General features: G+C 39.8%; 1 protein-coding gene across 2 annotated transcripts in view; it reads right to left on the reverse strand.

Annotated features, from left to right (window-relative positions):
• The window catches only part of LOC148333211 (neprilysin-like), a 34,646-nt gene that overhangs the window by 7,340 nt on the left and 15,206 nt on the right, over positions 1-12,100 (reverse strand). For both annotated transcript variants that reach the window (XM_088301043.1, XM_088301044.1), the window contains 10 exons: positions 4,728-4,808; positions 4,019-4,114; positions 3,835-3,953; positions 3,680-3,748; positions 3,146-3,280; positions 2,031-2,132; positions 1,791-1,927; positions 1,588-1,681; positions 1,351-1,479; positions 21-119 (listed from right to left, as the gene is read on the reverse strand). In XM_088301043.1, the coding sequence (XP_088157169.1) occupies positions 21-119; positions 1,351-1,479; positions 1,588-1,681; positions 1,791-1,927; positions 2,031-2,132; positions 3,146-3,280; positions 3,680-3,748; positions 3,835-3,953; positions 4,019-4,114; positions 4,728-4,808 (1,061 nt within the window). The remainder of the gene's footprint in view (positions 1-20; positions 120-1,350; positions 1,480-1,587; positions 1,682-1,790; positions 1,928-2,030; positions 2,133-3,145; positions 3,281-3,679; positions 3,749-3,834; positions 3,954-4,018; positions 4,115-4,727; positions 4,809-12,100) is intronic.

The raw sequence follows: 12,100 nt of genomic DNA on the forward strand, positions 1-12,100 counted from the left end.
AAAAAGAATATTTCTGATACCTTTTCCTCCGCTGCTTTTTTGGTGACTGCGTCCATCCAGGTCAATTCTTTTAGATTAGTGATAAAGACATCTCGGATATCTTTAATCATCTCTTCCATCTTGGTCCGAAAGACACACGAATCAAAGAAGTCACGGATTGACCACGCTTTTGTTGCAACGCAAAGCCGAAGGTCAAAACTATCTCTCTAATTACAAAATTGGGGAGGCAGGGCAGAGTTTTTGATCAAAATGGAACAAAATAAAAAACGGAAAACACATGGAAAAAGTCTCATGTAATTGTTACAATCAACACTGAAAAACGAAAGTTACAACAATGTGAGACTGACTGAAAGTGAGAAATGGTGATCCGGGGCATCGAACGGCCATCGTCACCCGCATTGTAAATCATCTTACTCAGAGCGTTTTGGTGATTGCGTGCTTCCTCCAAAATGACACACACCGTAAATCTTTATGTCATCTATGGACCGTATCCCACTCATGTCAGCCCGTGTGTGTTTGCGTGCGCAAGCACGTGAGAGCCATTTCATGAAATGTACGGCCATATGTTAGTAAATAGATGGCAGTCTCCACACACAAGGGCTGACAAAGAATTATTTCCCAAGTGACTCACTGAGAAGTAAAACTTAAAAGTTAAGTGTCATTTAAGAGCGCTGCGGCTTTACTACATCAACAATACTGAAACTTTCTACTCCACTGAATGGGCCATAATTTTCCCTACATTCGGTTTTGAGAATGTTCTTATTTGTTATTTTGTATACCCTACAAAGATGCATTTGAAATTGTTTCCTCAGATGTACCAAAATGTATGGTTTAGTCTCTCTCTCTCTCTCTCTCTCTCTCTCTCTCTCTCTCTCTCTCTCTCTCTCTCTCTCTCTCTCTCTCTCTCTCTCTCTCTCTCTCTCTCTCTCTCTCTCTCTCTCTCTCTCTCTCTCTCTCTCTCTCTCTCTCTGTAATGACGTCATTAATCGATCATCACATTTAAATTACAAAATTACAACCGATCACTGATTTTGAATAAAAATTTAAAATATCTGCCGTCCCAATGTAGCCGATCAAAATCTGTGTAAAATCTACTTGAAAAACGAATTTTAAACCCAAACCCAGGCTTAAAAAAATTCTTAAAAACCTTTAATTTAAAACCTAAAACCTGGTTTCAATTTAAAGTAATCACTTTTGCTAAAAAATAAATGAATAGATAAATAAATAAATAAACAGCAGCTTGAAAATGCTGATTTGAATTTCGAACCCCTTCTCTAAGCATTCATTTTGCCGTGGATGATGATGGCAATTTAGTCCAATGAAATCACACAAACCAACCAACGGACTAACCATCTTTTTGCTGTTATCGGAGAAGGCCTCCTGCACATAGAGTCGCCCTACGGCATTGTACATGGCGCCACTGACAAACACGGCGCATTGACGCCACATCGGTTCCTCAGCGGTCGCGCCATGCATCGCCTGCAGAGAAATCCCACACGTTCATTTTGATGCGAAACCAGTCACTCGGCTCTTTGTAAATTCAACCGCAGATGGTTTGGATTTCTCTCTCGACAACTCGTGCCGTACCTTCTTGAAGGCTTTGGCCGTGTCCCTGTAAGCTTTACTCAGATGATCCACCATCTGCGAAGCGAATCGCCACATCAAGTAGTTCTGCACATCCCTGTGAGGAGAGGCAAAACCTTCAGAAAAAACTATCATCAATCAATAATTCTCGCTAAAACACCGAGAACCACAAATATGCGTGAGCGTCTTTATTCCAAGTTAAATACCTCTTTGTATATCTGGCCAGGAGTGGGTTGAGCTTTTTGAAATAGTTGGGGCTTAGGTTTATGACCTCCTCGGTGTCTGTGACAGTGATGTTGACTGTATTCATTATCTGGGTGGTGAAATAACTCCAGTTGAACAGCTTCAGGACAAATCCGCCAGCCCAAAGAGAAAGAAGAATACATTAGCAGGAGGATGGAAAGGTATAAGGAACGATACGTTCTCATTTTAGACAAACAGTTTACCGTTGATTCCACTTCAAGGGTGAAATTGGCGTTGAGATCGCCAAGTTCCATCCTGTTGTAACGCAACTCTCGATCGTTCAAGACACTTGGGGAATCGTTAGCCTTTGAGAAGAAATGAGAGAGGTTAAAAGTCAACTCCGTCGTCCAATTATCTAACACTCGCTCTCTCTGAACCGTGAGCTGAGCTGCGGTGCCGTTCCAGGAACAACAAACATCTCTGGTGCCCTTGAGTTCTGTAAATGTCAAGGCTGCCCAGGAGTTGTGATGGCCTTGTGAATGTCGGCGGTGCAGTGGAGGGCAGGTGAAATGTGCGCGGCAAAGGCGCCTTGAGATACGGGTGGAACGCTGCTTGCAACTCAAAACACATATCTAAAATCTTTCCCATTCAAATGCTATTAATCCATCCCAGCCTTCCCCGAAAAGAAATCTTGGGAGTTTTAGTGTTGTATTTTTGATAGATAGTTCTTGCTTGTATTCGGATTTATGAGTTTTAATTTGTGTTATAATTTCCCACTAATTTAAATGAGACCATATGGAAAGCGCTTTGTTACAGCTCCATCTTTTGTGAAATGCGCTTTATAAATAAAATTGTATTGTATTGTATTGATTAAATTGTACTCCATAAAAACAGACGAAGGCATTTCACGGACTATAAGACTTTTTCCTAGATTTTAAAACCATGCGGCTAATACAACGGTGCATCTTTTCTGTGGATTTTTCTTTCACCAATAGGGGGCGCTCTATAGTTCAGAAAACACGCTAAATAAATCTTGGAATTTTTGGATTGGTGGGCCACATTAAGTTCTAAAATTTGACAAAGGAGCCGGACCAGGAGCAGATGGATGGAGTGTTTTGATAACCTCACCTCATCGGAGAAAAAAAAAATACATTTAATTTGAAATGAAAGTGAACAAAAGCATTAAAACAAAAATATGTGTTTGACACACCACCGTATTTCGAAAATAAAACATTAACAAGGTTTTTTCATTGGATTTTTTTCAAGTTCGGCAGGCGGATTCAAACGTTTAACAAGCCGCATGTGGCCCCCGGGCCGTAGTTTGCCCACGCCTGTCTTAGACCATACCCACTGCCAGAAACGTTGGCGATGACCTTACCTCCGCAATGCCCCTTTCCAGCTCCATTACCCGTGACACTTCCTCTCTGATCAGCGTCTCGTTGACCGACAGACCTCGGTCGGTGCGGATCAGCTTCACCAGGTCAACCGCAAAGAGCTCGTAGAGACGGCACGCCTGTCAAGTGTTCACATTCACGACAGGCAGGAGTGAGGGAGAGCTCTCATTGATTTACGTTCATCCGGCAGGGACCGGACCGCGATCGTGCTGCGTGAGTTACGCGCAGGCAAAACACGGCGGGCGGTCACAAGCTGTGAATGCGGTTGATTGCTTCTGTCTGAGTCGCGATCAGAAATGGAAGGAAATAAAAAAAATTGGACCGCAAGTCAAGCAGTGCAAAGCGTGTCAGTGCCAATCATGCACATACAAAGTCAAAAGGTAAACGATTTTGATTCGAAAAGTGTATTTCATGAAAGCCGGACTCATTTGCCAAATGCAACCATGATGCAGTTTTTTTTGTTACGTATCAGTGAACACCATAAAAAAAAAAAAAAATAAATAAATATTTACACCCACCTCTTCGTTAGATCCATTACAAGCATGGTCACTTTTGGACCAGACGCCCAAGCTGTGCTGCTGGTCAAACTGCCAAAAGGAGGACATTTTTATTTATTAATAAAATAATTATGAATGAAAGGAGTCAGTTTTTGCTTGAATTACTTCACACGTACATGAATGATGTGCGATTTGGAATCCCGTTCGTCAACGTCAACGTACATGGAGACCAGGAGTATACTTTGATATTTCACGTTCAACTTAGCGAGGACATCCTCCACCCGCCATGTTTTACCTGCCAAAACACACTCGATAAGAACATGCGGATGGCACAAGAGGATAAGATGAGTCGTATTTCACCGTAGTCGGCGTCCCAGTTGTCCGCAGCCATGGGCCACTCAAAGACGTCAGGCAGCGTCGCGAGCAAAGGAGTGCCTCCCTTTTGCTCAGTTAAACCTTTGGAAAAAGCGCTTGAATCAGACCTGTTTTTAGAGGGCGTGTACAACACTATCCTACATCGAAGATTTTTTTTTTTTTTTTGGTTTTGTATCTACTTATCTATCATATATATCACTGTTCTACACAGAAATCGTAAAGCGAATTTTTCATTTTTTTTTTTGTAATGGGTTTGGTGGCCCTTTAGCCGAGGGTGGGGCCACTTCAGTCAGGGTAACCAGAGCACAACAATCTGATTGTGGATTTCCAGACATCCCATCCGGCTGAGATTGAGGAGCATCAACTCCCATCGGCGGCACTAGCAATGGACTTCAAAGGTGGGTTTTAAAATAGGGGAAGGGTTTCAAACGAGGCTTAGGGTTTACAATTAGGGTTTTTAACTAGGGTTAGAATTTCCAAGGAAGGTTTCAAACTAGGGTTAGGGTTTTAAGGTAGGGTTTTAAACTAGGGCTAGAGTTTTAGGGTTTCTGCTGAGCCATCTATTTATCAGTTAACATTTTAATGTCTTTGTTTACGAATTAATTTCATTCTAGTTAATCTTTTTTTTTTTGTCCCGGTTGGACTCTTTCATGGGGGAAAAAAACCCAAAACATTCAGTTGGTGGCTCACTCACTGTCATTGGTGCAGGACTTGTAGAGGGTCTTTGCCTTGCTCAGAGCTTCCGCTTCGCCCTCCACATTTTTTTCAAGGACACCTATTTAAAAAAATATATAAAATAAAAAAAAAATAAAAATCCTGACGAAAAATCTGTAAAATGACATTGAATTCCATTTGTGATAGTTGGAATAGTTTAAAATATAATTTTTGTATTTATACAACAGCGCATGAATCTATATCAATGTAAAAAAAAATAATAATTGATTTCTTAAAGAAAAGAATTTTGAAAAAAAACAGAAGGCGCTTACACAGAAACGTATATTTTGCTTTAATTTGATACACCGAAATTGGTTAAAGTTTAATTTTCCTTGTTAGGCGTTCCCAATGTAAACATTCGGCCAAATGAAGGCTAGTTAGCTTCGCTTCAGGATGCGTCGCCGTTGTAGGAGGCGCTAATAAATAGTTTGGTGTAAGCCAGGAGGTTGAGCACGGTCTTAACAGCCTCCAGGGTGCCCCAATCCATGCACGGCGGTGTTACATATACCTTGAGTAGAACCAAATTGAAGCCATCATTATTTATAGCAGTTCTCTGCATGCGTAATGCCATCCTCGAGAATCCATAACACTGAGTTGATTGGCAAGCATACTCATGAAGTCAGAAATCACATACGCGGCCCTGAATTATTAATGCTGATAATTTATGATTGAAGGTGGGGGACAGACACCGAGTGCGGGTTGCAAAGGTGGTGACGGGATGGGAGGCTATGAAATTTTGTTAAAATTCCAAATTGGAAAATTTCCGTAGGAGTTATGGGAATTTATGGAATTTAATAACGTATTCTGTTCAAACATGAACGTACACTACGGATGCACTGATTACACATTTTTCAGACAGTCTTCAACAGGCGTCTTAAGCAAATACACAAAGAGCAAAGAGTCATTCCCCCCCCCCAAAAAAAAAAACGACAAAAGGAAAAAAAAAATTGATTCAACCTCCTTTTTTTGTCTGCAACTATATATATATATATATATATATATATATTTTCTCTCTCTCTCTCTCTATAAATATATATATATATATATATATATATATATATATATATATATAATAAAAATGTGTCTGTGAGTATTCATATTGTCTGTCTACATGTGTTGAGGCACCGTTTGTCTTCTTCTTCTTTCTATTATCTTGCTTGTGCCGTTCTTTTAAAATGACCAGTTGCATCTCAAAAAAACCTATGTGCCAGGTCACTTGTATCTCAAGGCGCCACCCTAACATTTCCAACTAGATTTTGCTAAGGCCGCAGTTCCCGAAAAGCCGTCAACTTTTGAAGAACATGACACAAAAGGACAGCCCGTCAATGAGTCAATCAAGTGACGGGACAGAACAGAACACTACTCACGTCACAGTGAGGCCGCCCCAATGTGCGACCGCCGGCGAGGTCTTCCATGCGCAGGAAAGCCGACGAGAAGACGAGGACAAGCTGCACGCTACAAATCCTCTGCGTAATTTATCCACTCTGGACTTATTTGCCATCGCGGCAGCGCAAACACCTTAAATTGAATTCAATATCCAATGAAAAGATTAATTATTTCCTTGTGCTATACGCTTGCCAGCCTCCGGTGGACTTCCCCGACTCGTTCCATTTTCATTTGCGCTATTTATGCGCCTGTTAAATGTTAATGAAGAGGGCACCTTTGCGGGGCGCTCGCAGCTAAAGGGCACGCATCGTGTGTGTGATCGGATTAGCGACTACCTTGGCGCAAGTGTTTAACTAATAGCGAGGCTGTACTGTAACTCCAACACGCACATATACATCGTATCCTTATGAGGGTGTTTTTTTATCTGAGAATGGATTTGATGTATGTTCTTCTGGCTGCAACATGATCAGATAATCGGCAAGGTGGATAACGATCCTGATGATTTGAATTGGGTGTGCAGGGGGAGATGGAAAACAGGCAGAACAGCGGCCCTCGAGGAACAGGATTGAAGACCCCTGGTTTAAGGTAGCCTGTCTGCTTGAGGCAGGTGTGGCCAAACTACGGCCCGGGGGCCACATGCAGCCCGTTAAACGTTTGAATCCGGGCCGCCGAATTTGAAAAAAATGAAATGACTAAACCTTGTTCATGTTTTATTTTCTAAATACTGTGGTTTTATATATTGTTGTCATGCTTTTGTTCTCTTTCATTTAAAATTCAATGTATTTTTTTTCTCCGATGAGGTGAGGTGAGGTTACCAAAACACTCCATCCACCTGCTCTGTGAAATTTTAGAACCCATTGTGGCCCGCCAATCAAAAAGTTTGCACACCCCTGGCTTGGAGAAAAGCATTTCAGAATGGCTCACCACTCAACAACTATTGAAATCAATACATTTTGATGATGCACATTAGCATTAGATTAACGCCAAATTGTTATATTACTGTGTAATAAACCTGTAAGCCGCATATTGAACACAAATGGTGAAGAACACATGTAAACAGACAAATATATAAATGTATATATTCTTTATCCTCTGTGAAGAACAACTAATATGAGTTCCGTATTGATGAGCTGGGGTTTTTTCAAGAATTTTTCGAGTATTTTTTTTTTCAATTCATTTCTATTCGGAGTCAAATGTACACTTTTTTTTACTCCTGGTTCTAATTCTTGATCCTTGGGTTTTTTTTTTTTAAAAGCATGAAACTCACAGACTATGAATAGTTTTAAATTGTGAGTGAAACATGTTCAATATGTCCTCTTAAAGAGTCTCGGATCAAAACATTTACTGTTCTCGACTTAAAATATTTGTAATATGTCAGCAAAATAGCTCATTAAAGTGCATCAGCTCCATCACAGCATGAATAGTTTATGTCGCAGGGCAATTATCATCCAACCCTCATCGCCCATCATCCGTCAAGTTACGACGAGGTTCGGCGTATCGCTGCTGTCAGAGGATATGAAGTAAAATGTCTGCCGAGTGTCAAGGTGACAACGTGTCTGTAGCCTCAAGTGTGGATTTGCTCCAAAACTCCTCTCGTTGTTTTGTATTCACAGCAAAGAGGAAAACATTGATTTTGGAGCGTTCGCAGGGTTATAAAATGTCCTGTATTGTAGCCAGTACAGTGTTGGCTGAAAGGCCGCAAGCACGAGGGAAGGTTATATATGACCCTCTAAAAAATATGCCACTAAAGCAATATTTGTCAGCATCAACATGGCATTATTTCCAGGCCTTGGCGGGTCTCATAAAATCATGGATATAGCCAACGGCCCCTGAGTTTGACATCGAAAACATAAACAATGACGTGCACTTTGACAGCTCTCACTAAAAAAGAAATATTACGCATTGCCCCGCCCCCCCTCCCACGTTTGCCTTAGAATATTTCTGCCGCGGTGAGAAGGAACCAAATCCAAATATTTTGTTGATTGTTTTCAAGGTATTTGGGAGTGCACGCACTTTTAGAAACTTCACTCTAAAACTTGATTAGATGAAAACATTATTTTCTTTTTTTTATTTATTAACAACCAATGAAATTTAGCGACTGATTGGCTATATGCATGCGCAGTGTGTGGTAGAGACAGAGAATATGTATATTAATTTACAACAATTGTAATTAATTTATTAAATTTGAGGATAAGCGGCTTGGATAATGAATGGATGGATTCATTTATTTACCGGTAATAATTAATTAAATTAATAATCAAATTCATTCATTTCATTTCATTTCACAATGAACCATTGACCCTTCCAACACTTGTTGTAGTATATATTGTATTGTGTTGTCGCTCGAGATAAAATAATACGGTGGACGACTGGTTGGCATGTCTACCTGACAGTGCAGAGGTTGTGGGTTCGAATCCAGGCTCTGACCTTCCTGTGCGGGTATCCTCCGGGTTCTCTGGTTTCCTCCCACATAGCATAAACATGCATGGTTGATTGGGCGCTCGAAATTGTCTCTTAGCGTGGATGGTTGTTCGTCTTTGTGAGCCCTACGATTGGCTGGCGACCAGTCCCGGGTGTACCCCGCCGACTGCCCGAAGACAGCTGGGATAGGCTCCAGCACGCCACCGCGACCCTTGAATGGAAAAGCGGCTCCGAAAAATGGATGGATGGATAGATGAAGTTCCGGAGAGATTTTCAAAAAGAAAATCATCTCTCTGATGAGTTTAGAATCTAGTTAATAAGTGTTTTGGGAACATGTAAATACTATTTGGATTTACTATATTCAATGATAAATATTTTAGGGGGGGTGTCAAATCCTTGCATTTTTCATGCCAGAACTCAGTCCCAGTGCAAGCAATTAAAAAGTCATTTTTCCACAATATGTCCCCGTATAGGCAGCACAACGCAACTGAAGCATAAAGCGGAGATGAAAAGGACTCTGTTTTTCAGCTAACAAATCAGAATCCGCCCCCTTTATCACCTTGCCCGCTACATTTGCCACTTTGGTACTTTTGTGCGCCGAGAGGTTAACAGTCACCGTGCCTCCAGCTTCAATCATTACCGGCCTTTTAACGGGGGGGAGAGAACAATGCGAGGCATTTACAAGCAAAGCACTTTGCAGCGGATTTTGAACTATCCAGGTGTTTTTTCAAGCACCACCACAGCGAGCAAAGGATGTGACCAGCAGGGAATGGCAGATAGAAATAGACTCACTCTTTGGCAAAGATCAAACTATTTGGACTGTAAGCCATAATTAGGATGCTTTATAATGTTTGAAAATGTACTTACTGCATTTAAACCCGTTATGCTAACAATGGGGTTTAAATTGTTAACCATTTGGCAAGCTCAAACTGCGAAACGGTTATTTTTATCATATCATATATCATTAGCAGCATTTTCAACAATAAATGTAGGCTCATTATTGGCAAGTTTAATCTAACTTGGCACATTATATTTTGTATTAATTGGTTATAAAAAAATATTCTTTTATCACTGTATTATAAACGGTTCGTAAATCGATCACGTTGCACGATAAGGAGGCTAATCATTTGGAGAGCTCAGAGCGCTTACTCTTTCTATTTTACAGTGAAGCTTGCTTGCTTACGTTTTATGTGGCTGAATTATTAATCATGAAATCGTAATCCATTCATAAATCATTCATAAATGTAAAGGCGATGAATAGGCGAAGGCTAGTTAGCATATCGACAACAAGGGGGGTGCTAATAAAATGTTTATTGTTATATCATTTGCATAAACCCGGATTGTACGACACTGAAACTTTATGGTTACTCAATATTCGAAATATAAGGATGTTCTGATCACAAATTTACATTTATTAATGACATCATAAACTATCAAATATTTCATTTTTATTTAGATTTCTTTTTTAATTAACTGTAAATTTAGTAAATTTTTGGGGCAAAATTGAATTATATTGACACATTATGTTTATTATATTTTACAATAAGGATACACAAGTAATAGGTTCATTGGTTACATGACTTTGTAATAATTAAGTAATAAACCATTTATAAAGCGGTAATACACTACCTACCAATGTTTGTGTGTAACACTACAGTGATCTATTCGGTCAAATGTGCAGCCACCATGATAAAACAAAATAAATAAATAAAGGCAGTCATCCTTATTTTATAACAAGTAACGACCATTAACAGCTAGCAAATGAACAACGCATTGGTGCGAGGGGCTCACTATTTGGCAAGAAAATGGGGTCACGCTCAGGAGTAGCAATAAACATCTCAACAATGGATTTTTAAAGCATTTGTAAAGAGTTCATAAGGGAATCTAGTATTTGTTGATGGACATGGTAGAATTTGACTTAAAAACTGCTTCTTTGCCAATTTCCACACACCAAAATAAACACGAATATGTTTGTGTGTAGATCATGTCTTCTGAGGCTGACAGCGTGATAGAATGATGCTTGTGATGTGGTTTTTAGCTGCTGACGAGCTCCATGTATAGCAGAAACACAATACATGTAAAGTACAGCCGGGATTTCAAAACATTTAGCTGGGCCGGTGTGCATCCTTTTTTTTTTTCTCTCCCCTCTGGTTTTATTTCTCCGCAGGCTGACAGCAAATATGAGAAATACGCAAAACAACGCCAGTTTAAGATAGGCCATGTGTGTAAATGTGCAACCAAGATTACTCGAAAGAGACCGGCGTTGAGCAATGTTTACTTTCGCTTATCCAGTGTGATTTTATGTGTGGAGAAGAGCAACAGATTATGTTTGTTTGTTATGATAACAAAAGTGCTCAACGAGTTAATGTGCACCATTTGTACACATTTACGAGACTAAACAAACTGGCTTTTCCAGCCGTTACATCTCATCCCGCGGCAGATTAGTGACAAGGAGCAGAAGCCGGAGTTTCATTCGAGTGCTTCAGTAATGACACTTTACAAATCATCAATATGTGCTTTTAATACTAAAAGCGCCCTCTGAGGAAAGGATGGAAGCATTAAAATTGTTTGCTTTAATCTCCATCAATTGCATATGAATGTTGACTCATTTTTTTGTTTGTTTTTCAACATAATAATATACAGTGGTGCCTGGAGTTTAATTGGTTCCGTGATCAGAGTTGTGACGCAACACATTTTTACCACATATCAACTTTCCTCATTGGAATGAATGGAAATACCAGGAAATCATTCCAGCCTCCCATAAAAAAAATAAAAATAAATAAATAATATATTTTTTTTTAAATTGGCACTCTATAACATCGTACTTTGTCTGACCATACAATATATATATATATATATATATATATATATATATATATATATATATATATATATGGGGCAGTGAAATACAGACACGATTAATTAGGGTATTATCTGATCACTTAAATCGGGTATGTATATAATTGCCGACTCTCTGTTGTAAAAATCGGCGATGTTTTTAGCGTTAAATTAAAAGGACTTCACTAAAGCAAAGTTATTTGGTTGTTTCAAATGCACAAAATAAAATTCTCGTATTGTCACTTCAGCCGTTGGCATCTTTTAGTCTTATTTTACTAGAAAATCCAATCGGACTTTAGAAGTTCCACTGAAGTGTTCATTTACAAACTGAATTTCATCTGTTGAAGCCATTAACCACCCCTCAACACACACACACCCACGCACACGCACCCCCACACGCGCACGCACACACACGCATACACAAATACTACCAGAGAGAATTTCAGTACGGATATTTATGCGATAGATGAAATCACCCAATCTATAAAATAGCACAGACGTTTGTGTTTTCGATAATCTGTCTCCCTTAAGGCAGTCCAGATTGCAGAGATAAACTGGACCAGACACGCTTTGCCATTTCCTCCCTGCCTTAAGCAGGGAATAAACTGAAGGATTTCACAAGTGATAGTCTTAGTTACAAGGCCGTCAGTACACGTTCCACGCCAGCGACTGAAAGTCAAAGTTACGAATTTGTTGAAACTTAAACCA

This window comes from Idiotropiscis lumnitzeri, chromosome 7 (assembly GCF_059441095.1).
Source record: "Idiotropiscis lumnitzeri isolate Australia: NSW breed Sydney's pygmy pipehorse chromosome 7, RoL_Ilum_1.0, whole genome shotgun sequence".
Lineage (NCBI taxonomy): Eukaryota > Metazoa > Chordata > Actinopteri > Syngnathiformes > Syngnathidae > Idiotropiscis > Idiotropiscis lumnitzeri.